General features: G+C 53.7%; 1 protein-coding gene across 6 annotated transcripts in view; it reads left to right on the forward strand.

Annotated features, from left to right (window-relative positions):
• Window positions 1–23,807, forward strand: part of PDE4B (phosphodiesterase 4B) — a 174,720-nt gene that overhangs the window by 81,504 nt on the left and 69,409 nt on the right. The window contains exon 1 of one of the 6 annotated variants that reach the window (XM_032117504.1): window positions 5,900–6,831. The exons of the other annotated variants lie outside the window; for them this stretch is intronic. Within the exon in view, the coding sequence (XP_031973395.1) occupies window positions 6,785–6,831 (47 nt within the window). The 5' untranslated portion in view covers window positions 5,900–6,784. Of the gene's footprint in view, window positions 1–5,899; window positions 6,832–23,807 lie in introns of those variants that run through there. 6 annotated transcript variants of the gene reach the window in all.

Genomic DNA, 23,807 nt, shown 5'->3' on the forward strand with positions numbered 1-23,807 from the left:
TTTGGATGCTGTAGGGACGGGACAGTGGCGGCACCAGGCAGCCTTCAGGAGCTGCTGGGGCCGTTTGCAAAGCCTTGGGATCTTCTCCTCCTGGGATTCCCCTGGGATCACCATGGCCGAGGCGGCTGTGGAGGTTTAAGTGATAAGGAGTAACCTCTGGAAAACGGGATTAAATTCCCCTGTCTGCTCTGGACCTTCCTCCCCACCACAAAATCCGAGGGAACGGGAAGTGTTGGAAAACATTTCCGTGCGGATGGGTTTGTGCTCCGAGGAGGGAGCTCCGGTGGGAGCGAACGTGGTGGGACAGAGCAGGAAGGAGCAATCAGAGAGCCGGAGCAGAGCGCTGCTCTCCCCGGTCCTGGCACAAAACCCAAATTGTCAGCTGCTTGTTTTAACACAAAATGTGTGAAAATCCAGCCTTGCCTCGCTCCAGGAGATGGGAAAGCTCTGGAGAGAGCTTGGAGACAGGGAGAAAAAAACTGTGGAGGGCTATAATCACAATATTATGACCTATTCCAGAGGCAGTGATTTTATTCCCGTATAACTCAGCGCTGTGGAGGAGGTGCAGGGAAACCAGGAATGTTTGGGGATGCTCAGGGCCTTCCCCCCCCCATCCTGCTCCTTGTGCCCTGGCTGGAGATCCGGATCTTTGTGCTGGGACCTGAATCCAAGCCCAGCTTTGGATGCTCCGGGCTGGAAACGCCTTGTCAGAGCCCAGGGCTGTTCGTGGGGGTTCCTTACTCATCCAGAAACATCCAGGGGCTCTGCTTCCCTTCGGGCCTGCAGGTGGGAGTGGGAAGAGGAAAGAGAATTCCAGGAGCTGCTTTTCCAGATGGTTTCCCTGGTGGAGGGGGACCCAGAATCAGGGCTTGGAGAGCTTGGGAAGCCTCAGGATGCCGGATGGGAGAGATGGCTCATCCCTGATCATCCCACAGGGATCCTGATCCACAGGGAATTTGCAGCTGGAGCAAAGGAGGCTCAGGGGGGACCTTGTGGCTCTGCACAAGTCCCTGACAGGAGGGGGCAGCCGGGGGGGTCGGGCTCTGCTGGCAGGGAACAGGGACAGGAGGAGAGGGAACAGCCTCAGGCTGGGCTGGGCAGGCTCAGGGTGGACATCAGCAGGAATTTCTGCATGGAAAGGGAGCTCAGGCCTTGGAACTGCCCAGGGAGGTTTGGAGTGCCCATCCCTGGAGGTGTCCCAGGAAGGGCTGGAGACAAGGGGGGGATGGGGCACAACTTGGGCTCGATGACCTTGAAGGGCTTTTCCAACCTCAATGATTCCATGAATTCCAGCACTTTTCCCTGTTGCTTCATTTAGTTTCACGCAGAGAACAGGCAGCACTGCTGCTCCTCTCGCTGAGGGAATATCTGCGCTCCAAAGATGTGGAGCATCAAAGGAATTTCATTTCAGGCCCCAGGTCTGTGGTGGTTTCTGCTCCTGTCAGGTGGAGGGGGCCGGGTTTTCCAGGAATCACTTCCATGCTGGGACCCCACATCCCTGCAGCAGCTTCTCCACAACCTGTGGCAGCTCCAGAGGCTGGAAGGAGCCAAAGTGGAGCATAAAAGATGCAATAAAACGGGAGGTCAGGATCTGATCCAGATGGGAACCTGGGAATCTGCCGGGAGCGCGCGCTGCTCATTCCCAGCTGCCGGGTTTGCCGTGCTCCCGTCAGTGTGCGCCGTAAGGATGTCAGCAGAGCTGGTGTTGATGGAAAATAGATCCAAACATTCATTAATTGCCAGCTCAGCGACTCCCAGACCCCTTTGCTCAAAGCAGCTGCCGCTGTTGAGTCATTTGGTTGGAAAATTTTCAGGAACTTTGCAGGGATGATTTTCCTTCTTCTCTTTCCATGCTTTCATTCCCTCTGCTCCTGGTACAGCTTTTCCTGCCTGTGTCCCACTCCCCCCCCAGTCTGGTGGCTCTGTCTCTCAGTTTGGCCCCTCTGGGTGAACCTTCAGTCTGCTTGGAAATGCCTCCTCTTCCACGCTGAGTTCCTTGGATAGAGCGTTACCCGCCAGAAAACGGCATTTTATTTGTGGGAAGAGGGGAAGGGAAATGTTGGTGAGAAAGATGCTGGGGATGTGTTGGCTTTGGGAAGATGAAGGGTCCTGGGGGCACTTTGGGGTCGGATTTGTGGAGCGCAGATCAGGGCTGGGTCAGGAGCAGCGCTCCAGAAACTGCAAATTCCTGCTGAAAAATGACTTTTAGGGATCCCATTTTTGGAGAACATCAAGTGCTTGTGCCACCTCCTGCCTGTTTTTATCCAGAGCTCCATAAAGCGAGAACAACCTTCTGGAGAGAGTCCAAAGGAGGCCCCGGAGCTGCTGCAGGGCTGGAGCCCCTCTGCTCTGGAGCCAGGCTGGGAGAGCTGGGGGTGCTCACCTGGAGAGGAGAAGGCTCCAGGGAGAGCTCCGAGCCCCTGGCAGGGCCTGAAGGGGCTCCAGGAGAGCTGCAGAGGGACTGGGGACAAGGCATGGAGGGACAGGACCCAGGGAATGGCTTCCCAGTGCCAGAGGGCAGGGCTGGATGGGATATTGGGAAGGAATTGTTCCCTGGGAGGGTGGGCAGGCCCTGGCACAGGGTGCCCAGAGCAGCTGGGGCTGCCCCTGGATCCCTGGCAGTGCCCAAGGCCAGGTTGGACAGGGCTGGGATTGTGGAAGATTTCCCTGCCCATGGCATGGGATGGGAATTTAGGTTCCCTTCCCACCCAAACCATTCCAGGATTCCAGGATTTAATGATTCAGCACCCAGCACACCAAATCTCCTGCAGGTTTCAAGCCACCCTACAGCAGGTACAGCTCATTGATCTGTGGATAGAATTCCAAAATTTCTGGAAAAAATCGATTCTGAGAATCAGAGTTTGTGAGCGAATTACCGTGAGTGGGTCTGTGTTCTGTGAGCTGGAATGAGTGTGTTTTTCAGGATGTCGTGGAGAGTGGGGGTGTTTATTGTAGGGTTGGCAAAATAATATTCCTGGAGCTCTTGGGCAGCCTGTTCAGGAAAAAGAAGGGAATTAGAATTGCAAATCAGGATTTCATCATCCTCAATCAGCGTGGCCAGCAAGGAGGGATGAATGAAAAGCTGCTCAGAAGCCCCAGCAATCGCTGCCTCCCCACACCTATCAATGGCTTTGTGCTCCCAGAGTGCCACTGGCATGGGGCAAAAACCCAGGAATTCCGATATTTGGGAAAGGGTCGATGCTGCCCTAGGGAACAGAGAGTAAAACGCCAGGAGCAGCGTGGGGGAAGTTCCTTTGGGGTGGTGTTCGGTGTCAGCCGGGCTGGTTGTGTTCTCCCGATCATTCCGTAATTAGCAACGAGGAGGAAGAGAAACATCGCCCAAAACAAATGTGGGATTTATTTATCTGGGGTGAAAGCCCCATCTTCCATTAGTGCAGGTCTTTCCTCAGGGAGGACAGAGCACTGAATACACACCTGGTTTTATATTCTCTGCTTCTGGTTTATCTCGAAAGTCCCAAAATATCCAGTGCTGCTTCCCAGGCTGCTGGGAGGACAGGGAGCATTCCTGAGCCTCCACAGGATCCTGCTGCTGATGGAGGGAGTAAAGATGCCCGAGCGCTGAGGGCCTGGAGAGTTTCAAGGCAGCAGCAGAGCAGGGGCTGCCTTATGTAACTTTGCTGAAAGATGTGGGAAAAAACCCCGTTCCGGGCTGGTTTTCCGGTTTTGTGCGAGTTTTCAGGCAATGTCTGAAGTTTCCCTGGAGGAGCATCAGTGCTGGGGCTGCCGGGCTGGCCCGGTGGGAGGAGGGCTCCTCGTTAGCGCAGCTTGCGAAGGCGGCTTAATCAACAGATGGGATCTGGAGATGCGCCTTCGGATCCAAATGGACAATTTGGGGATTTGGGAAGCGCGTGGGAGTGGCAGGGAGGGAGGCCCGGGGGGTTCTGATCCCAGCCCTGGGAGTTTTATCCATTTCTGTCCTGTTGATCCTGCAATTCCTGCGTTTGCACTCGGGATAATTATTGAACTGTCTAAGAAACTACAGGAGAAAAATCCCAGGGAATGATTATTATCGTTCCCAGCCAGCCACCCTGTGATTACTGCCACGCTCCCTGCAATTAGCCACGTCAAATTCAGGATGCTGGATGCAGGGAAAGGCTGGATTGTGAAGGGAGACGCCAGAAAAAATGGGAATGGGGAGGGAAAATGCACAAACTCAGCGTGGTGGGGTAGGAAAAACCAACAGCTCGTGGAATTGTCTGCTCCAGAATTAGCAGGGAATTAATTTGGGCTTTTTTTCCGAGAACAATGAGGAGAATGTTGGTGGCCAATGTGGCAGATGTTCGTTCCTCAGGGTGGGGTTTTCCAAGGCCTGCAGGGACAGGACCCAGGGAATGGCTTCCCAGTGCCAGAGGGCAGGGCTGGATGGCAGATTGGGAAGGAATTGTTCCCTGGGAGGGTGGGGAGGGGCTGGAATAGAATTCCCAGAGCAGCTGTGGCTGCCCCTGGATCCCTGGCAGTGCCCAAGGCCAGGCTGGACATTGGGGCTTGGAGCAGCCTGGGACAGTGGGAGGTGTCCCTGTCCATGGAATGGGATGGGTTTAAGGTCCCTTCCATCCCAAACCATTCCATGATTTGGATACATCTGTGTATCTCTGTATTTACCTCCATCCATGGATGTTTGGCACCTTTTCCATGGATAAGATGCAGAATTCCACGGTCTCCACAAAATTCTTCACCACTGAGAGTAACACTGGCTCCTGCCAAACCAGACTGGAGATGCAGCAAGGCCAAGGAGAGATGCAAACTTTCGGAGCGTGGATTATCCATACTCCATCCTGACCTTTTCCTTATACCTTTAGTTTGCCCCTATTTTAATAAATATTTTATATATTTATAAATATTATCAATAGAAAAATATGAATAGAAATGAATAATAATGAATAGAAATGAATAATGAATAGGAAAATATAGATTTATGTCTCATCTCCCAGTTAGAGGAGAGAACCACACCATTTTTCCAGTCAGGAAGAGCCTTTCCTCAGCTTTGAGTGCGTCGGAGCAGCCTGGGAGTCTGAGTGGGGATGGAATGACACTGTCTCTCTCCCCCTTCCCTGTATTTTTAAATTGGATTTGGCATCTTAGTTGCTTAAACAGCTCCTCATTCCTCCTTTCCTGCTCGGAGTTACCTGCAGGGAGCGGGGCTTGGATTGTGGATCCTCTGAGATTGACCCCTGCTCTGTCCCCTCCTGTCCCCTGCTGTCCCCTCCTGCTGCTTTGGCACCCCTTCCTGGGGAATAGGGAATGTTACGGATCACTGATGGCTGATGGAATTTACTCATCACCTATAGAAATCCCGCTCACACATCACCTGTAAAATGCCATTTATCCGTCACCTACACAGATGCATCACCTATAAAATTCCCCTCTATGCCCGTTTCTCGACACCTCCGATTCCAGCTGATGGATAAAATCCCTTCCCTTGGTTGTCAAGGTGAAACGCCTGGAGACTTCAGGGGCAAAGCCAAACGCGGCGAAGGGAGAACGTTGCTGTGCCCGCGGCGCGTTCGGTGCCGCTGAACTTTGCGCTCCCCGGGCTGCGGAAGCGCCGCGCCCGCGCGGCCCCATCGGCGTCCCTTTGTCAGCCCCGCAAGGTGCGGGCGGGGCAGGGCGGCGTGGGCAGCTCCCTGCCAGATCCACCGCCCGGCGCCGCTGGAACGCTCTCCTTCTCCTCCATCCCTCCATCCTCGGCTCTCCCAGCCCTGCCTTTGTCCCGGGGTCCCCTCCCGGCTCCGGCGGGGGCGCGGGGGGGGAGTGGGGGGGGGGGGGGGGCCGGAATTTCGGGAGCCGCTCCCGGGCGGATGCAGCCCCATTCCCACCCACCCCTGACGTCTCCATGCACCAGGGAGCCGCGGCGGGTTTGATGTGGAGCGGCGGGATTCGGATCCTGTAAATCTTGTAAAATTCCATTTCATGCAGACAGAGCCGCGAATCCGCCGGCGCTGCGCGGGGCGAGGCTGCGGCTGGTCCCTGCTCCCGGGATTTTCCCGCAGGCACGGCACCTGGAGCCGGGCAGGGATGGGCAGGGCTGGGAGCCCGTGCGGAGGCACAGCCCCGCTGCCGGGTGACAGGAGGGACGGCGGGAGTGACAGCAGGAGCGCAGGGCACTCGGCTCGCCGCTCGCAGTGACCCCTGGCAGGGAGCTGGCAGCTCTGGCAGCGCTTTCCTGCCGCTCCCGCTTTGGCGGGATGGAAAATCCAGGCCTTTTCCCACCAAGCCCCGCTCCCGGCTGCCTGTAACCCCGCAGCTGGAGCCGCATCCCTGCTGCACCCCGGGAATCTCATCCCTGTGGATGCTCCGCGGGAGGGACCCGCCAGCGGAGTTTCTGCAGCGTCACAAAACTTTCGGCTCTGAAGGAAGGAGGGATGTGACCTGGAAAGGAGAAACAGGAAAAAGGGCATGTTGCTGCAGCTTGGAAAAGCCTTTCCCCCCGTGTCTCAGGATCACTGGAAGGGATTATACAAATGAGAGCAGGAAACTGCCGTCAGGGGGGTGCCAGAAATAGATTCATTTTCTCTTTCTCCTGCTAGAAATGAAGAAATTTGGGAGTCCATAGAGGCTGCTCCACAGGCACCCCCACTCTTTGGTTCCTCCTCTAGAAAGTGACATCCACCTGCAATGGGAGTTGCCATGTAATCCCAAAGAATAAAAACTCCTGGAAACATCTGCGTGCCACTGAGGCAACTTCAGAGAGACACAAGTTTGGGATAAGCAGGACGTGTCCTGACTCTTCTCGGATGATAGAAGGGAAGGATCAGCCGGGAAGATGTTAAATATTAATATTTTACCCAACCGCCGCCATTCGTGGATTTGGTGAGTATGCCATGGGTTTGTCCGGATCGCAGCAGTTCTGGTGGGCACAAAAGCTTGGAAATCAGGATTTTTCCTGGCTGGAAAGCAGCTGCTGGACGGGAGCATGGATAAGGGGGTTCCTGGAGCTATGGGGTTGCTGAATATTTTCTTCTCCGATCTTCCCTGCTCAGAGTTTGATCTGAGGCGCCCTCGCGACGCCTCCAAAGGGGGACTGTGGGGACAGGGTGGGGAAAGGATGGGAAACTTCCTGTTGTCCTGGTTTATTTTCCTTCTCAGGTGTTTATGAGTCTCAGTTTTCCTTTAAAAATTAATGAGTCCCCAAAATGTCCTTTCCCTGGAGCAATTCCGTGGTGCCACCTCGGCACCTTCTCCAGGCTGTTGGCAGCCCCTGTTGCATTGTAATGAGCAGATGGAGCAGCTGCTGCTGCCTCTGCTCCGGCCAGGGCAGCACGAGAGGGAGAGGACAGGGAAATTCCAGAGGCATTTCCCAGGTTGGGGTTGGGAGAGAGCACCAAAACATCGTTTTGTAGGTGAAGATCTGCTGGTGGAGTTCAGGGCTGGAGTCTTTGGGTGGTGTGATCCCTGTGGTCTTCCAGTGTGGATAATCTATGGAATCTGTGAGAATAGGGAGATAATTTTATATTTTAGACATTCAAATCCTGCATTCTGGGATCTCACCTCTGCACAGATACTCTGGTTTTACACAGAATCCATTCTCTGTGGTCTCATTAGGGCTGACAATCGTTTCACCCTGGGATGAACCTACAGCTCGATATTTGTAGGTAGGAATAAAAATATCCAGGCTCTGAGCCTTGGAATGCTGCTGGGGAGGGACGGGGCTGGGTTGGGTTCTCCAGAGTACATCCTGCTCCTGAGGGAAAGCCTCGTGTGGACTTCCAGGGACAAGAGAACGGGAAGGGAAACGTTTAGAGAATGCAGGGCCTGGATTAAAGTCATCCTGGAATCCTGGAATGGGTTGGGTTGGAGATCATCTCATTCCATCCCTGCCATGGGCAGGGACACCTTCCACTATCCCAGGCTGCTCCAGCCTGGCCTTGGACACTGCCAGGGATCCAGGGGCAGCCAGGGCCTGCCCACCCTCCCAGGGAACAATTCCTTCCCAACATTTCTTCCTAACATCCAATCTAACCCAACCCATCTTGGAATTTTTCCCACGGCTTCCCCTTGATGTTTTGCAGGGGCAGTTGTTGGTTTGGTTTGGGAAGTTCCTTCTGAGGAGGAGCCCCAATAAGCTAAGAAAGAGGAATATTGGGTGGGAAGTGTTAATTAATTTACCAGAGTTACAAATGAAGGGAAGAGAAGAGACCATGGGGATGAGTTACGGACAGCTGAGGGAATGAAGGAAAAAAGCGCTTCCTTTGGAGAAAGGAGAACAAAGGAGAACTGCATTTCTGTGGTTGCAAGAGAACAGAAATAATTTTAGCTCTAGGAACTGAAATAAACACTGAGCAGCCCCGAAATCCCAGCAGGGGAGGTTGGCAGGGATGGGGCCTGGGACAGATCAGAGCTGTCGGATCAGGCAGGGAAGTTGCAGGTAATGGAAGCTGTGCAGCTCAAAGGGAGCCTTGTCAGGGGATGGATTTAGGAAGGAAGGAAGGGATAAAGTTACCCCATAAAAACTCACCTCACCTGTGCCCAGGTGGAAACAAAATCAGTTCTTCACCCTGTGCTGGCCTAGCTTGAGTCAGACTGAGCCTTGCTAATCCTGACCTGCTAATGCAGCTCCTGGTTGCTGTTCAGAGCCCACATCGTGGGTGAGACTCATTCATTCCTGGCTGAAATTTCTTCAGGGATTTCTTTCCTCTGGAATAAGTTTTTGGGCTTCTTTGGAGCTTCTCCCTCCTCTGTTCCATCACCCAAAAGGAAATTTTTACCTGGATCTTCACCCTGGCCTGGGGGAAGGTGTCGGGCCCATGGCAGGGGTTGGATTAGATGAGCTTTCAGGCTCCCTTCCAAACCATTCCAGGACTCCATGGATGGCCTTCAGCTTCCATGCTGTCCCCCAAGTTCAGGAGAGGAGCCGGTGCCCTCCATCCCCATGGACAGTGGGGGACATCGGCCACTGCTGCTTCTGGGGTGCAGAGGGGAGGGCTGTGCTCTGTGCTGAGGGCTGGGAATGGGGCTCGGGAGCACGTTCTGGGCACATGGAAACTGGGATTGCACCATGGAGACGTGTGGGAATTCGTGGTTGTTCACAGGGATGGCTCCAAACTCAGGCCTGGCCCTTGCACTGGAGCTGCAGAGGCTGAACTTCGGCTGCGGGGGGGGAGGGAGGGAGGGAGCAGAAACTCTGTCCTGATATGAAGTGGTGGGACCAAATCCCAGGATTTCTGACAGCTCAGGAATCTTGGAGAGGTGCTCCACAGCTCCCAGATAGCAGCTGGAGTGGCAGGTCCTCCTGGAACACAAACAGAGTTATCAGTGCAGTGATAACCATGGGATCAGGAGTCACCCTGACCTTGATCCCTCAGCTCCCCTGGGTCTGCCTGAGGTGTTGCAGGTGGGTGTGAGCCTGGAGGGGTTTTCCATAATGTGGTACCATAATCATGGAATTACTGAGGTTGGAAAAGTCCTCTGAGGCCACTGAGTCCCCCAGCAAGGCCAAGGCCACCACTGCCCCGTGTCCCCAAGGGTCACATCCACAGGGCTTGGAAATCCCCCCAGGGACGGGGACTCAGCACTGCCCTGGGCAGCTGTGCCAGGGCTGGAAAGGAAGAAATTTTCCCAAATATCCAATCTAAACCTCCTCTGGCACAACTTGAAGCTGTTTCCTGTTGTCCTGTCCCTGTTCCCCGGGAGAAGAACCCGACCCCCCCTCACTTCACTGCCAAATTTCACTTCGATTTTTGTATTGAGTTTCGAAATACTCGAGGTTTGCTCTGGGAATTAACACTCTGCAAACCTGTGGGTTAAACCTTCCAGTCACCTTATTTCCATGGATTTTAGCTGGATCTTAAACCATTTTGGTTCTCCTCAAGGATTAATTCCTCAGCCTCCTATAAATAGGCAGGATTTCCAACAAAGCCATGATTTATGTGCAGGAGGTAGATTTGAGAGACAGAACTCTGAAATCTGTAGGCACAGTTTAGGAAGGAGAGGCCAAATATTTCTCCTGTGCTCACAAGTGCCTGGAGGAAGCACAAAGAACTCGCTGTGTCTGCAGCAGAGACAATGCCTGCCTGGAAGGGAATTTGGGATAAAATGCTGGGATTTACGTGGCAGCGTTTGGCTGGGTGGGAAGCTGGACACGAAGGGATCCCGGTGGAGGGATGGGGTTGGCATTTCATGACCTTTCCCTTCTCTTCAGGCTGGGGCTTTTCAAGTTGTTCCTGGCTGTGTTTTCCTGCTGCTTTTGAAAGGCAGCAGATAAGGGTTCGGGGCTGCTCCTGACGTGTTTACATTTCCATATTTCCATTCATTATCTGCACTTCCAGGGAGAGGATCTGGGCAGCTTCACTGGGATGGGAAACTTCTCAGCCACGTTCATGGACATCTCTGCCTGTCATGCACACAGAGATGTTTTTCCAGGCTATTCCTCCTCCTCCTCCTCCCTGCCTTGTCCAAGAGTTGCAGTCCGAGTCCTCCCTGACTGCAGAGACCCTCGGGATGAGCCTGGACGGAGGAGCTGCTCCCCAGCCTGGCTTTGGGGGTCTCCAGTGAGCATCCCCTGGGACAGTGACAGCCAGGGATGAGCAGGAAGCCCCAGGATGACTTTCTCTGAGTTCATGTGACTCCAGAAGGATGTGGAGCTGCTGGAGAAATCCGGGGGAGGCCCCGGAGCTGCTCCAGGGCTGGAGCCCCTCTGCTCTGGAGCCAGGCTGGGAGAGCTGGGGGTGCTCACCTGGAGAGGAGAAGGCTCCAGGGAGAGCTCAGAGCCCCTGGCAGGGCCTGAAGGGGCTCCAGGAGAGCTGCAGAGGGACTGGGGACAAGGCCTGGAGGGACAGGACCCAGGGAATGGCTTCCCAGTGCCAGAGGGCAGGGCTGGGTGGGATCTTGGGAAGGAATTGTTCCCTGGGAGGGTGGGCAGGCCCTGGCACAGGGTGCCCAGAGCAGCTGGGGCTGCCCCTGGATCCCTGGCAGTGCCCAAGGCCAGGCTGGAGCAGCCTGGGACAGTGGGAGGTGTCCCTGCCCATGGCAGGGGGTTGGAATCATGGAATGAGATGATCCTTGAGGTCTTTTCCAGCCTGAACCATTCCAGTATCCTGTGAATACCAACTCAGCTCTCAGCATTTCTAAGAAGTTCGGGGCTTTTCCCGCTCTCACATCTTAGCAGGATTAGGGATGCAGATTCCTGTTCCGAAAGCTTGATCAGGATTTCTTTCCTAACCCTCTTCTCCAGGGGCTAATAACTGGGATGTGGATTTCTTTTAGCTCCAAACTGCCTGGCAGATGAGGCAATCTCCGGCGCTCAGTGAGCACCACGATGGAAAAGGGGTTTCTTTTCTTCTTTCCAGCAGAAAGAAGCAAAATTTAATAAAGGAAATTTGGGCTTCCTGCTGCCCTGGGGTTTGTCCCACACAAAGAATTCCAGAAGTTGAGCGAATTGTTCTGTTTAAACACAGCCTGCACAGCCTGTGATCCCCAGCTCTGCCCTCCTGAGAGCAGCTCCCCGTTCCCACTGAGCCAGGCCCCTGCAATTTATCCCCTTGAAGGGGGGAATAATGGAGGAGCTTTTCCAGGGGCTGGGCAACGTTCCCAGCCACTTGCTGTGCTCAAGTTCTTCTGCCCAGGATAAATCCAGGTGCTCCCTGTGTCTGAGTTCCCTTCCCAACACAGAGCAGGGCAGGTGGATGTTGGGACCTGTCCTCTGCTCCCCAGGCCCAAAGCTCAGCCCAAGTTTAATGCTAAGAACTAAACAAAGGATTTTCCGCTGCTTTTCCCTGACCTGACTTCCACAGGAGCCTCCTCAGGACTTCTCCAAGGAATCCAGGTGTGATTAAAAACCTTTCTCCCCAAACTGCAACCCCAAACCTATCATCATCATCCCTCTCCTGGTCCCACTGCCCCGGGAATTCTGGATTGTGGCAGAAGGATTCGGTGGCTGGATGCCACCAGAGAAGAACTCTGGCACCAGACAGGGAACCTCTTTGCTGCTCATTTTGAGGGCAGCAGCTACAAAACAGAGATTCTGGAGCTTAGAATCGTGGAATCATGGAATAACAGAATCATGGAATCCCGGAATATCCTGGAATGACAGAACATCCTGAGCTGGAAGTGACCCCGGGTGTTAAGCCCAGCCTGTATCACAGAACGCCTTCACTCCATGCTTTCTGAAATGGGATTTTTAATGAGGGTTGGACAAATACTCCCTAAACCCTGAGAACTCCAGTAAAAAGAGCCACTCCATTACCTCTGGAAGCGCACAGAGTGTCCTTCACAGCATTTGCTTTGTCTTGGTTCAGTTTATCACAGAACCCCAGCCTGGGGTGGGCTGGAAAGAGCCTCGAAACCCCTCCCGCCCCATTCCCCCACCACGGGCAGGGCCGGCCCTCGCTGCTTGTTCCGATGGCGTTTTGATTGATTTAAGCACTCGATGAAGGGTGTGGAGAAAGGAAAACAAACCCGCCAAAGGTTCAGGGCAGAGAAAACCGCCGCGTTTCGCTGCTGCTGAAGGAGCCGCCAGGTTTTGCAGCCTTTCCTTGCTGAGTTCACCAGACGTGCGGGGCTGCTTTGAAAGCTCCCACTGACGTCAATGGAGCGGCGGAATGGGAGCATCCGCACATCCCAGCCCTGCCCTGGCACCGCTCCAGCCCCGGGCTGCTCCCAAAACCCCTCCCCGGCACCCAGGGAATCGGTTCCGTCCAGTACAATTAACATTGGTGAGATGAGGGATGTGTTACAGTGCTGAAGCTGCTCGTTAAATGCTGGGATTTTCATGTTTTCGGGGGAGAAAAAAGCAAATTCCAAAGTGACAAAATTGTTGCTTGGCTTAAAAAGGGGTTTAATAATCATTTTACAGGCTCTATTCAGCATTTTACAGGGTCTGTTCCTCCCCAGCCCCAAATACTTGTATGGTTTTGTTGCTTTTTTAATGTAAACTCTTATTTAGAAGTCTCGGGTTTTTATGTAACTCGAAATTCTAGGACAGAAAATGCCTGCGAGCCTTTCAGAGCAGTTTCGCTTTTTTTAGCTTTTTGTTGGGAGGAAAAGCCTGGGAAAAACGTGTTGTCTCAATCTGGGAATGCTGCGAAGGAGCTCAGTAGGGAACCAACCCATGACACTGAGCTGATGAATTCCTGCTGGGAGGCCTCATCCCACAGATCCTTTGGTTTTTGAGGGATTGTGCCAGTTCATCCAACCTTTCTTGTTGAATCTGAGCACAGGACAGCATCTGCTCAGGCCTCATGGAGCACGGGAGTGGGAAATGCTGGGAGAAACGGGAATTAGCAGGGGAAACGGGAATTAGTGGGGGAAACGTGGCCGGGATGAGGTCTCAGGGCACGGCGGGGAAGGGGAAAATCATGTAGGAAGAAATCAGATGATCTTCACCCTCCGTAGCACTACGGAAAATTCAATTCCCAGGTTTATTCACCCTGCTGATGAGGGGAAGAAAAACGGGATACGGAAGTTGGAGAGCAGGGAAGGGCATCAGGAGACCTCTGCAAGCTGGGGGAGCATCCATCGGATACCCCTGGCTGGGATGAAACCCTCGGAAGGCATTCCTGAATCCTGGAATGGTCTGGCTTGGGAATGACCTTAGAGCTCATCCTGTGGGCAGGGACACCTTGCCCAGCCCAGGGTGCTCCTGGTTTTCCCTGGGGCTCCTCAGTGTCCCTTGGGAATGCTGAAGAGGCTCCAGTCGGTGCCCGGGGCTTGGATTCCCTTCCAAAAGACCATCCGTGAGTCAGCCCGGGTGTTCTTCCCGGGAAGAGGCTGCTCCTGACTGATGCTGCCGGGGCTCTCCTGCCGAGTGGAAAATGAAACCTTTACAGGAGAGAAAACAAAAGAATCCAAAGGCCGCGGCTGCTGCAGAGAGCAGGGGGAGCTGGGGCACTGCAGCTTCGCCAGGATTTATTCCTGAAATCAGCTCCCTTCGTGCAGCAACTTCCCAGGCACATTCCAGGGTTTATTCCCGAAATCAGCTCCCTTCGTGCAGCAACTTCCCAGGCACATTCCAGGGTTTATTCCCGAAATCAGCTCCATTCCGCGGGAACTTCCCAGGCACATTCCAGGGTTTATTCCCGAAATCAGCTCCGTTCCGCAGGAACTTCCCGGGCACATTCCATCCCAAGCAGGGGTAGCTTGGCCGGCTCCGGCATCACCCCTGGGATTGCAGGGGGAAGCTTTAGGGGGTTTTTGCTGTGTCTCCCTCAGGTATTTCCATGGGAATTCCAAATAAACGTGAACAATTCAGGTGAGCAGCAACTACAGAACTAAACCTAATTCTGAGGGGGTTACCACAGCTCTGAAACTTCATAAAAATTCCCACTTTTCCAATGGAAGATTCCCGCAGTTCCTTTTCTGGTGGTTTAGGTTTGCCTGGATTGGACTTCAGCAGGAAATCTGGGGTTGTAATCAAGTGGCACATGTGGAATTTGGGATTAGGACAATTCCCTTCTGTCTCCCTTTGCTTCTCTGGGAGCTGCTGGATCACAGGGATTGGGGGATCCTATGAAATGTCCCAGGCTGTGCTCCTGCTCATTGTGAGGGAATGATGCTCAGTGTTCCCTGGAAGCTCCAGGATATTCCAGCCTGATGTTTGTCCCTGTTTTCTTAGATGGAGGCCGTAGGTTTGCTGGTGGAATGAGAGTGAAGTGAATTAATCCAAAGGGTTGGGTTCATTTATGAAATATTTTTAGAAGCCATGGATGAAACATGATGGGTCGATAGGAAAAACTCCTGGGATGATTGCATTATTTGATGGGGTTTTGGGTAGGAATAGGAAAAATCAGAGAACTGGCAAAAGAAAATATGGTTGGAAAAGATGCCCAGGGAGTGGTGTGGACTTCTGCTCCCACAGGATTAAACTTTGCCATGGCTAGCTCCCAAAAAAGCAGATTTGCCCCACTGGAAGCAGCAGATTCCGTGGTGCCTCCCTGGCTCGGGAGTGTTTGGATTTCGGGGCTTTGGCCCACGCTGGGAAGCCCCAGCAGGAGCCGAGCACAGCAGCTGGGATCGGTGGGATTGTTTCTGGGAGTCGGGGAATTGGGAGAGGAGCTGGCTGTGGCAGACAGGATATTTTTGGCTTTTAGGAGAGCACAAAATACAACTCGGAGTACTCGAGTTGAGGCTCCCAACAGGAGAGCTCTGGCTGGGAGCTGAGGATGAGAGTGGGCGATCCCAGAGCATCCATGGGATCCCACAGGGACAGGCTGCTCCAGGAAGCCCGAGATCACCCCGCCGGGAGGAATTCGGGCGTGCAGGGGGGTGAGCAGGACCCTCAGTGTGTGAAGGTGGGAAAACGAGAAATAAACACTTGGTTTGCTGCGTGTCGGAGAAGGAGAGGGAGCTGGGAAGGGCTGGACGTGGGTAGCGGGAAAGGTGAAACGAGGATGAACCCAAAACTGCTGGGAGTAACGTGAGAAATAATGTGGAGTCTGGGAAGGAGCGTTCGGAGCAGCAGCCTCGGGATCTGGGGCAGCACTGACGTCTTTCCTGGGAAGGCAGAGCAGCTCTCAGGAGCTCAGGGCTGGGAGCAGCAAACGAGGCAGATCCAGCACGAGGCAGCCTGGGGAGGGCTGGGGGGACCTGCGGGAGCCCCCTCAGAGACCCCACCTGCAGAGCTGCTCCAGCCTCGGGATTCCAGCACAGGGAGGACCTGGAGCTGCTGGAGAGAGTCCAGAGGAGGCCCCGAAGCTGCTGCAGGGCTGGAGCCCCTCTGCTCTGGAGCCAGGCTGGCAGAGCTGGGGGTGCTCACCTGGAGAGGAGAAGGCTCCAGGGAGAGCTCCGAGCCCCTGGCAGGGCCTGAAGGAGCTCCAGGAGAGCTGCAGAGGGACTGGGGACAAGGCATGGAGGGACAGGACCCAGGGAATGGCTTCCCAGTGCCAGAGGGCAGGGCTGGATGGGAGATTGGGAAGGAATTGTTCCCTGGGAGGGTGGGCAGGCCCTGGCACAGGGTGCCCAGAGCAGCTGGGGCTGCCCCTGGATCCCTGGCAGTGCCCAAGGCCAGGCTGGACGTTGGGGCTTGGAGCAGCCTGGGACAGTGGGAGGTGTCCCTGCCATGACAGGGGTGGCACTGGATGGGCTTTGAGGTCCCTCCCAACCCAAACCAGTCTGGGATTCCATAACCCAGTTAAAATCTCTGTCCCTGTGTAATTAGCTATTCGCTACCTGTAAGTGTTCTCTAGCCTTATGTGCCACACCAGTGTGTTTGCCACTTTCAGGGAATATCAGGAGCCTTTGGGAATTGTAGGACAGATCCCCACACGGGGGAGACTGACAGAATGACAGGACTCAGAAAGGCCTTTCCCCACCTGACTTCACAACCTCATTTCCAAACAGGTTCTGTTCTTTCATCTCCTGGTGTTTACGCACATCTCAAAGTGTGTCTGCAGCCTTCGCCTTCCAACATATTCACTGGAAGGAACATTGGGAACATCCAAAGTTTCTTTTTTGGATGAATAAAACTCATCTCCCTGTGCATTATCACAGAATCCCAGACTGGTTTGGGTTGGAAGGGACCTTAAGAGTCACTTAGTTCCACCCGTGATGGAGGGACACTCTGGGCAGGGACACCTCTCACTGTCCCAGGCTGCTCCCAGCCCCAATGTCCAGCCTGGCCTTGGGCACTGCCAGGGATCCAGGGGCAGCCCCAGCTGCTCTGGGCACCCTGTGCCAGGGCCTGCCCACCCTCCCAGGGAACAATTCCTTCCCAAGATCCCATCCATCCCTGCCCTCTGGCACTGGGAAGCCATTCCCTGGGTCCTGTCCCTCCAGGCCTTGTCCCCAGTCCCTCTGCAGCTCTCCTGGAGCCCCTTCAGGCCCTGCCAGGGGCTCTGAGCTCTCCCTGGAGCCTTCTCCTCTCCAGGCTGGGCATTCCCAGCTTTCCCAGCCTCGACAGTCTCTTCCTTTTGCATTCCCTGTATCCCATCCTGGGTTTGTTCCCTTGTGTTTCCCTGATTCCATGATTGTTTTTCTCTCTCAGTGGTTTTAGCTGCTGTGTGCAGGACCGAATTGTGGGATCGGGAATCCTTCCCTGCAAACGCCTGGGGTCGGTTTAAGCCGTTCCAATCGTGTGGGATGGGCAGCAAAGCCTCCGGGTGGGGCGTGCCCCATGCCCTGCATCCCAGCAAAATACTGCCCAGCTTCTGTTTTTATGGCACGGCCACACGAGTGCTGACCCCAGAGCTGTTGCACTGAACAGTGAGCCCCTGCTGGCTGATTTTCCATGCAGCACACACAGGAGCAGGACTATTCTGGGATCAGATCCCGGGAACAGCGGTGACTCATCAGCTGCAGCAGCACAAGGAGATGAGGAGCTATTTATTACAGCTCTTCCAGGCTGTGAATTCTTCTGAGCAGCGAGTTCAGCTCGGAGTTATGTAATTATTCCTCCTGGATGATTTCTCTTATTGGTTTGTAATTACAAAATCTTCGCAGCACACTCCTGGATTTTAAAATGAAATCCTGGGAATGACTTAATGTGAGGAGAAGGGAGGGATTCGATCTTCCCTCGTTTGTGTTTGTTTTGTTTGGCAGGGATGGGTTTGTGGTGGTGTTGCACAAACTTCACCTTTGCTTGGTGAAACTTTCACTCGTCATTTCCTGGTTTGGAAGTTTAGAAACAAATGTTCGGGGTGAAATCCTCTGGAAACTGGCAGGAGGGGAATTCCATGGGGGAGTTCCCAGCTCGCTGGGTGGGAGAAGGGCTGGAGCTGTAAGGAGTTGTCCTTACGCCTCCCAGATGCCGGCTCTCCCCAGAGAGGGATGAGCGGATCCAGGAGTTTCTAGGGAGGGTGTGCTGCCCTCCCCCAGCCGTCCTTGTTTCCATAAACAGCCGGCATCGCCCTTACGTGCTCATCCCAGGAAAAGCATCCCCACTCCTCCCCAGAAGTGAGAGGAAGACTATTGGCAAAACCTTTTTCCTAAAAAAAGAGAGGGAAGTGGGTATGAAACCCTCCCCAAGGCTCCTGGAACAGCCTGGGCATGGTGGGAGCCTGGAGCCGAGCTGGGGATGCTCCTGGTGCCACCCACAGCCCTTGGAGCGGGAGGGGAGCTCTGGAGCAGCATTCCCAGCCTGCAGTGTCCCTTTCCAGCCGGGTGGAAGCAGATCCTCCACTCTGATGCTCAGGAGAATCAGGATCCTGCTCCAGGGCATCCAGGAGAGCTGAAAGCGGGGAACTGGGGATCTGTTGAACCTCACCGAAGCGCTGGCTCCTGACAGGCTGCACTCGTGCTTTGCTGAGGGGTTGGATAAATATTTCTTAGTTGTAATCCCCATTAAAAGAGAAGAAAGCCACGTCCTGCTATTTGTCAGCTCAGAACTGTGCAATAAACTCATCACAGCCTGAGTATTCCAGAAGTTACACAGAGGCTGAGCTGGCAGAGCTCTTGGAAAGCTCTAAATCACGTTTTAGGGTCTGGTTATCTTGGGGAAGTCTGTTATTTTTACAGTGATCGTGGATAATTTGGCTTTAATCTTTATTCTGTGCTCTGTTATGACATTGCTGGTCAATTTTTATCACTCCCTCAGGAAGAGACGTGTAAAGATGGTTTAGCAGTGGGTTTGGAAAGGGAGATTGATCCAAAATCGGAAGTCAGTGATGGAATGGGTCTGTCTCGGGTGTTGGGTGTTTGGGTGTTTCAAATTAGACTATTTTTTTTCCCAAGATCATGTAGGATCATGGAATTGTTTAGGTTGGAAAAGCCCTCTCAGACCATCGGCTCCAACCATGCCCAGCACTGCCAAGGCCATCACTGCCCCGTGTCCCCAGGTGCCACATCCACAGGAATTTGAAATCTCTCCAGGGATGGGGACTCACCCCTGCCCTGGGCAGCTGTGCCAGGGCTGGACAACTGCTTCCATGAAAAAATGTTCCCAATATCCGAGGTGGGTAAGGAATGAGCCATCCCAGTCCTGATGGTGTCAGAGTCGCTGATCCCAGCTCTTGTTCTTTCGGGAGCCATTCCCTCTGCCAGCCCCTTATCCCAGCCATGGCATCAGTGGCTCAGTGTCCCCTGCCCACCTGTGTCCCAGCTCCAGAAACCCCTGGAACATTCCTTGGCCTCAGCTGAGCGTTGTGTGGGGTGGGATTAGGGGGATGGGAACAGGGCCAGCCATGGGCAGGCTGAGCCCTGGACAAACTTTACCGGAAAAACCCCCAGGGAAAGATCCTGAAGGCAGCCGGAGGAAGCGCAGGCAGGAATTTCTTTAACTCATCCGTGTGTCAGCTAAAAGGAGATTTCCCACACACGTCAGCGCTTCCCAGCTCCGGCAAAAGCCCCGGGGGCGTTGGAGCCCGGTGACATCACAAGGATCGGGAATGAATTCACTGCGAGGGTGACGCCAGGGAAAATTCCGGGTTTGGGCGGCTGAGCTGAGCCTTGCAAAGCGGGGCAGGGAAAGGCTGAGCGCACAGAGAGGCTCCGTGTGTGTCTCAGTTTGATCTGAGCCTGGTTTTGGGGCTGAGAATGCCTTGTTCTCCCAAACAAACATTTCCTGGTGGCCTTGAATGAGGAGTAGGCAGGATTCTGTGGCTCTGTGGTCCCACATCGATCCTGGTGCTGGATGAATTGTCCAGTCCCCTGTGACCACCTCGGCAGGGCCCTGGAGCTCCCGGGGCTGTGGGACACTGGAGCTGGGGAGAGCAGCTGGATCCCAGCTGTTGGCACTTAGGGACACTCATGAGGACAGGGATTTACTGGGCCAGAGTGGCACTGAAGGAGAGGCTCTGTCTCTATCTCTCCATTTAAGTGCATAAAAGGACTTCTGGAAAATCCAGAGAATAAATATTGGCTGGAGGAATAGAGGTCTGAGAGTGAAGGCTTGAAGTGGGGCTGGATTGAATGTCCCAGTTTCCCTCAGATCACAAAAGGCTGCCGACATTTTTCATCCATAAAGACAGGAAATTGTTTGGAGTGGAGGCTGGAAGAACAAGCTGACCCCCTTTTGCTTTGCTGCATTTAAATTGTGCAGCGTAAGAACCATTCCATTAAACTCTGCCCTCACTGCTGCTCCCCCAGACCAGTTTAACTCCAGGAAAGAAAGTCCAGCTGATGACAGATGGAACATTATGGATTTACTTCAGATTAAAAGTGGGAAAAAATGGATTCTGGCAGGAAAAAAAACTGTTTTCCTGAGGAAACACAGAAAATTACCAAAGCTCTGAGTGTCACCTTCCGTGAGGCCTGATGTGTCACACAGCAGCTGTGGAGGGAGGAACTGTGTGAGGCTGACAAAGGTCAGCTCATTCTTCATGCAGGCTGGGAGGGGCTGGGGCTGCACAGGCAGGGGGGAGCATCCATGGAATCATGGAATCATCCAGTGCCACCCCTGCCATGGGCAGGGACACCTCCCACTGTCCCAGGCTGCTCCAGCCCCAATGTCCAGCCTGGCCTTGGGCACTGCCAGGGATCCAGGGGCAGCCCCAGCTGCTCTGGGCACCCTGTGCCAGGGCCTGCCCACCCTCCTGGGAACAATTCCTTCCCAATCTCCCATCCAGCCCTGCCCTCTGGCACTGGGAAGCCATTCCCTGTGTCCTGTCCCTCCATGCCTTGTCCCCAGTCCCTCTCCAGTTCTCCTGGAGCCCCTTCAGGCCCTGCCAGGGGCTCGGAGCTCTCCCTGGAGCCTTCTCCTCTCCAGGTGAGCACCCCCAGCTCTGCCAGCCTGGCTCCAGAGCAGAGGGGCTCCAGCCCTGCAGCAGCTCCTTGTATCTTTATGGAATAAGAGATGGAGTTTTAAGCATTGACCAGCCCCTCATGTCACCCTTCAATAAACTCTGGAGTTCCATCCTCTGTCCCAAAGAGGTGGAATTTCTCAGGGTAGTGCTGCAAGGCTTCGGGCTCCCAGCTGGGGACGGTGGCAGCCAGCACTGCCAGCCCAAATCCCGTCTCTCACTGCTTCTCTGAGTTTGTGCATTTGCCACTCACCTATTCTTATGCAATTGAATATCTTTTCCGTGCCTTCATTTTCCCTGCTGTTATTAGGGAAGCAAAGAAAAAGCTCTCCTGGGCATGAATGAGGAGCTGTGTAATGGGTTGCAATGGCTCCATCCAAACCATTGTGCTCTGTCTTGTGAATATCTATTTAATCAGTGCTTTTAAAAGAGCTGATTTGTGCTAAGTGATTTTTCTTTCTTAGACTGCAGCAAGAATCTCATCCTCTTGTGAAGATGCAGCACAGGCAGCCCAGCTATTCTGGGCTTCAATGGCTCCATTGAGCCGGGAAGAGGTTCAAGTAGCAGGCATCCTATTCAGATGATTGTGGAGCTGCTGTGAGGAGGGAGCACTGCAGGATGCTCTGCTGGGATGGAGTACCAGGGTTTATTAACTCATCCATCCCACTCAAGTCAATCAGCAGCTCGGTTATGTTTTCTACTCCACACATCTGCTGTGCTTTGGGAGTTAGGCCAGTGCTGGATGTCTTGGAGACATCCAGGTTTCAGCCCTCGCTCCTGCAGGGAACTTTGCTCCATCAGCCCTCACCCAGTCAGAGCAGTGGATTCTTGCGGTGGCACTGCTGCCTCTCTGCCACCTCAGGAGAGTCACGGGGTGACGAGACTGTAACCAGTGTGTCCATGGTTACATTCTCTGGCTGTCTCAGTGGCTTTTTGCTTCCCCCTCATGAGAAGGGATTGGGGTTCATTGTGCCTTTGCTCCCTGCAGGCACGAATTTAGCCAGAATTAGGGGTTTGTGAGTTAATGGCACACAGAGAAGCACTGATGGGTTTAGATTCAATCCCAGGGAACATTCCTTACAAAGCACAGTAAGAAGCCTTCATGAGCGTGTTGTGAGCAGCAATAAACCTTTCACCGACGCAGGGCGAGCCCAGCACAGCTCCCCAGGCTGGCACACGCTGTTCCCCCCTCACTGCTGTCACTGAACCCTGCACAGCCTCCCTGCCCAACTACGGCAGCGCCTTGGCAGAAGGCAAAACCCCAACAGTTCTGGGCTGAGTGCTCAGCACAGAAGCCTTTGACACGAGGGTTTTGTTGCCTCTCCTGCCACCCAGCTTATCTTGTTTGCTCCTCACATGATCGCCAGCAGGCCCTGGCTATCTGCGTGGCATTTGCTGTCCCCTGCTCAGATGTTCTGCTGGGTGACACCGGGGTATTAATAGAGAGCGTCACGTTGGGTTCTGGCTGAGGGATATCAGGAGAATCCCGTTGTTTGCCTCCCACCCTGGCTCTGGATGTTGATGGGTCCCAGATGCTGCTGGGACTGGCACTGATCAGCCTCTTGGCCAGCAGCCGGCCCCAGGGATAACCACACAGTGCCACAAAGGGTTCCTGACCCGAGAACCCAGAGCTGGCCCCAGAAGGAAAAGGAGATGGATTTCTGCTGGAGGCAGGGTCACCCAGAGCTGCAACACAGGGACACATCCAGGTGGGTTTGGAATATCTCCAGAGAGAAACTCCATGACCCCCCTGGGCAGCTGTTCCGGTGCTCTGCCACCCTCAGTGTACAGAAGCTCTTCCCTATGTTCAGATAGAACTTGTGGTTTAGTTTAGGGCCATTACTCCAGTCCTGGCTGGGCTCCTCTGGAAGATCTGGCACCATCTGTTCCAGCAGCTCCTTACCAGTTTCAGGTGTTTCCAGCAACTCCTCACTAATTTAATGTGTTTTTTCTCCTCTGTTCCATCAGTGAACTCAAACATCTCCTCCTCCCCTTGGGAGTGACCCCTCAGTGCCTCCTCTCCAGATTTCACCACACCGAATGTTTCCACACAGTGAGTCAATATTTTTAAGTGGATCCATTTTGGCCATTGATTACCTCTGCCCACTTATTCTTCATTAGCTCAAGTCAAACCCTTTATCAATACCCTTTATCAATACCCTAAAACACCCAGGATGGCTCAATTCTTACTAGCTCAGGAAGGAAGCTTTAACTACAATCAGAGACAATGATTTTGTGCCAGGCCCACATATTTGTGCTTATTCACACTGCAAACTTCACCTTCTGTGTAATTAAGCAGTAATTAATCGTAGCAAGTGCTCTGCTCATATTTATTCCAAATTTCCAATGGCTGTTGCTGCTTTGTTGCCTTGTTTGAAGCTCCTGGACTTGATGACTCGTTTCAGATATTAGGTTTGGGGTGATTTTGCTCAGTGCCCCCACATCTCTTATTTCTTTTGAAAAGCTTTATGGTTTGGAGGAAGTGACTCCAAAACAGTGATTCCAGCAAGTGATTTTCAACATGAAACAGAGCTTCTAAAGGATCATTAATTAAGGAAGATCAAAATGAGCCCTGGAGCAGGTCTGGAGAAGTTTTGCAGGTCTAGGGAACATTAGCAGTGTTATTAAATGCTATTTTGGGTGCCAGCAGTTCTCTATCTGCTTTCACATCAGCGAAATCAACCCTTCCCAAGAGGGTTTTTAGGAGCTGGTGGAGGTGGGGTGTGAGGAGGCTGCAGGAGCCTTTCCATGATCACCTGAGGTAGGGCTTGAGCAAGGAATGATTCGGCAGGGAGAAGATGGGGACTGCTGCCAGCACAGATGTGTTCTGGAGGAGTCACAGGGTGGTTGGGAAACTGGGAGGAGAGCAAGGGGCAAACTGGGTGTGTGCACTCCAGGAGTGGAGCGGAGATTCCTACGCCAGGGAGCGTGGGAGAGCTGCGGTGAGGATGGTGATCCAGGCTCCCAGCAGGGTTTGCAGGATTTGCTTTGGATGGAGGAGCTGGAAGGCTGCTGGAAAGGTTCAGGGGGAATGAAAGCAGATAAGGGATGTGTGTGCAGGGTGATGGTGTTCCCTTCTTCCTGAAGTGCTCCGTAGCTGTCAGGCCTGCAAAGATCGATATCCTGAGCACACCTGGAAAATCCATGGCCTTGTGTTTACTGCCTGACCCCACCATTTGG

The sequence above is a fragment of the Corvus moneduloides genome, chromosome 9 (assembly GCF_009650955.1).
Source record: "Corvus moneduloides isolate bCorMon1 chromosome 9, bCorMon1.pri, whole genome shotgun sequence".
In the NCBI taxonomy this organism is placed as follows: Eukaryota; Metazoa; Chordata; class Aves; order Passeriformes; family Corvidae; genus Corvus; species Corvus moneduloides.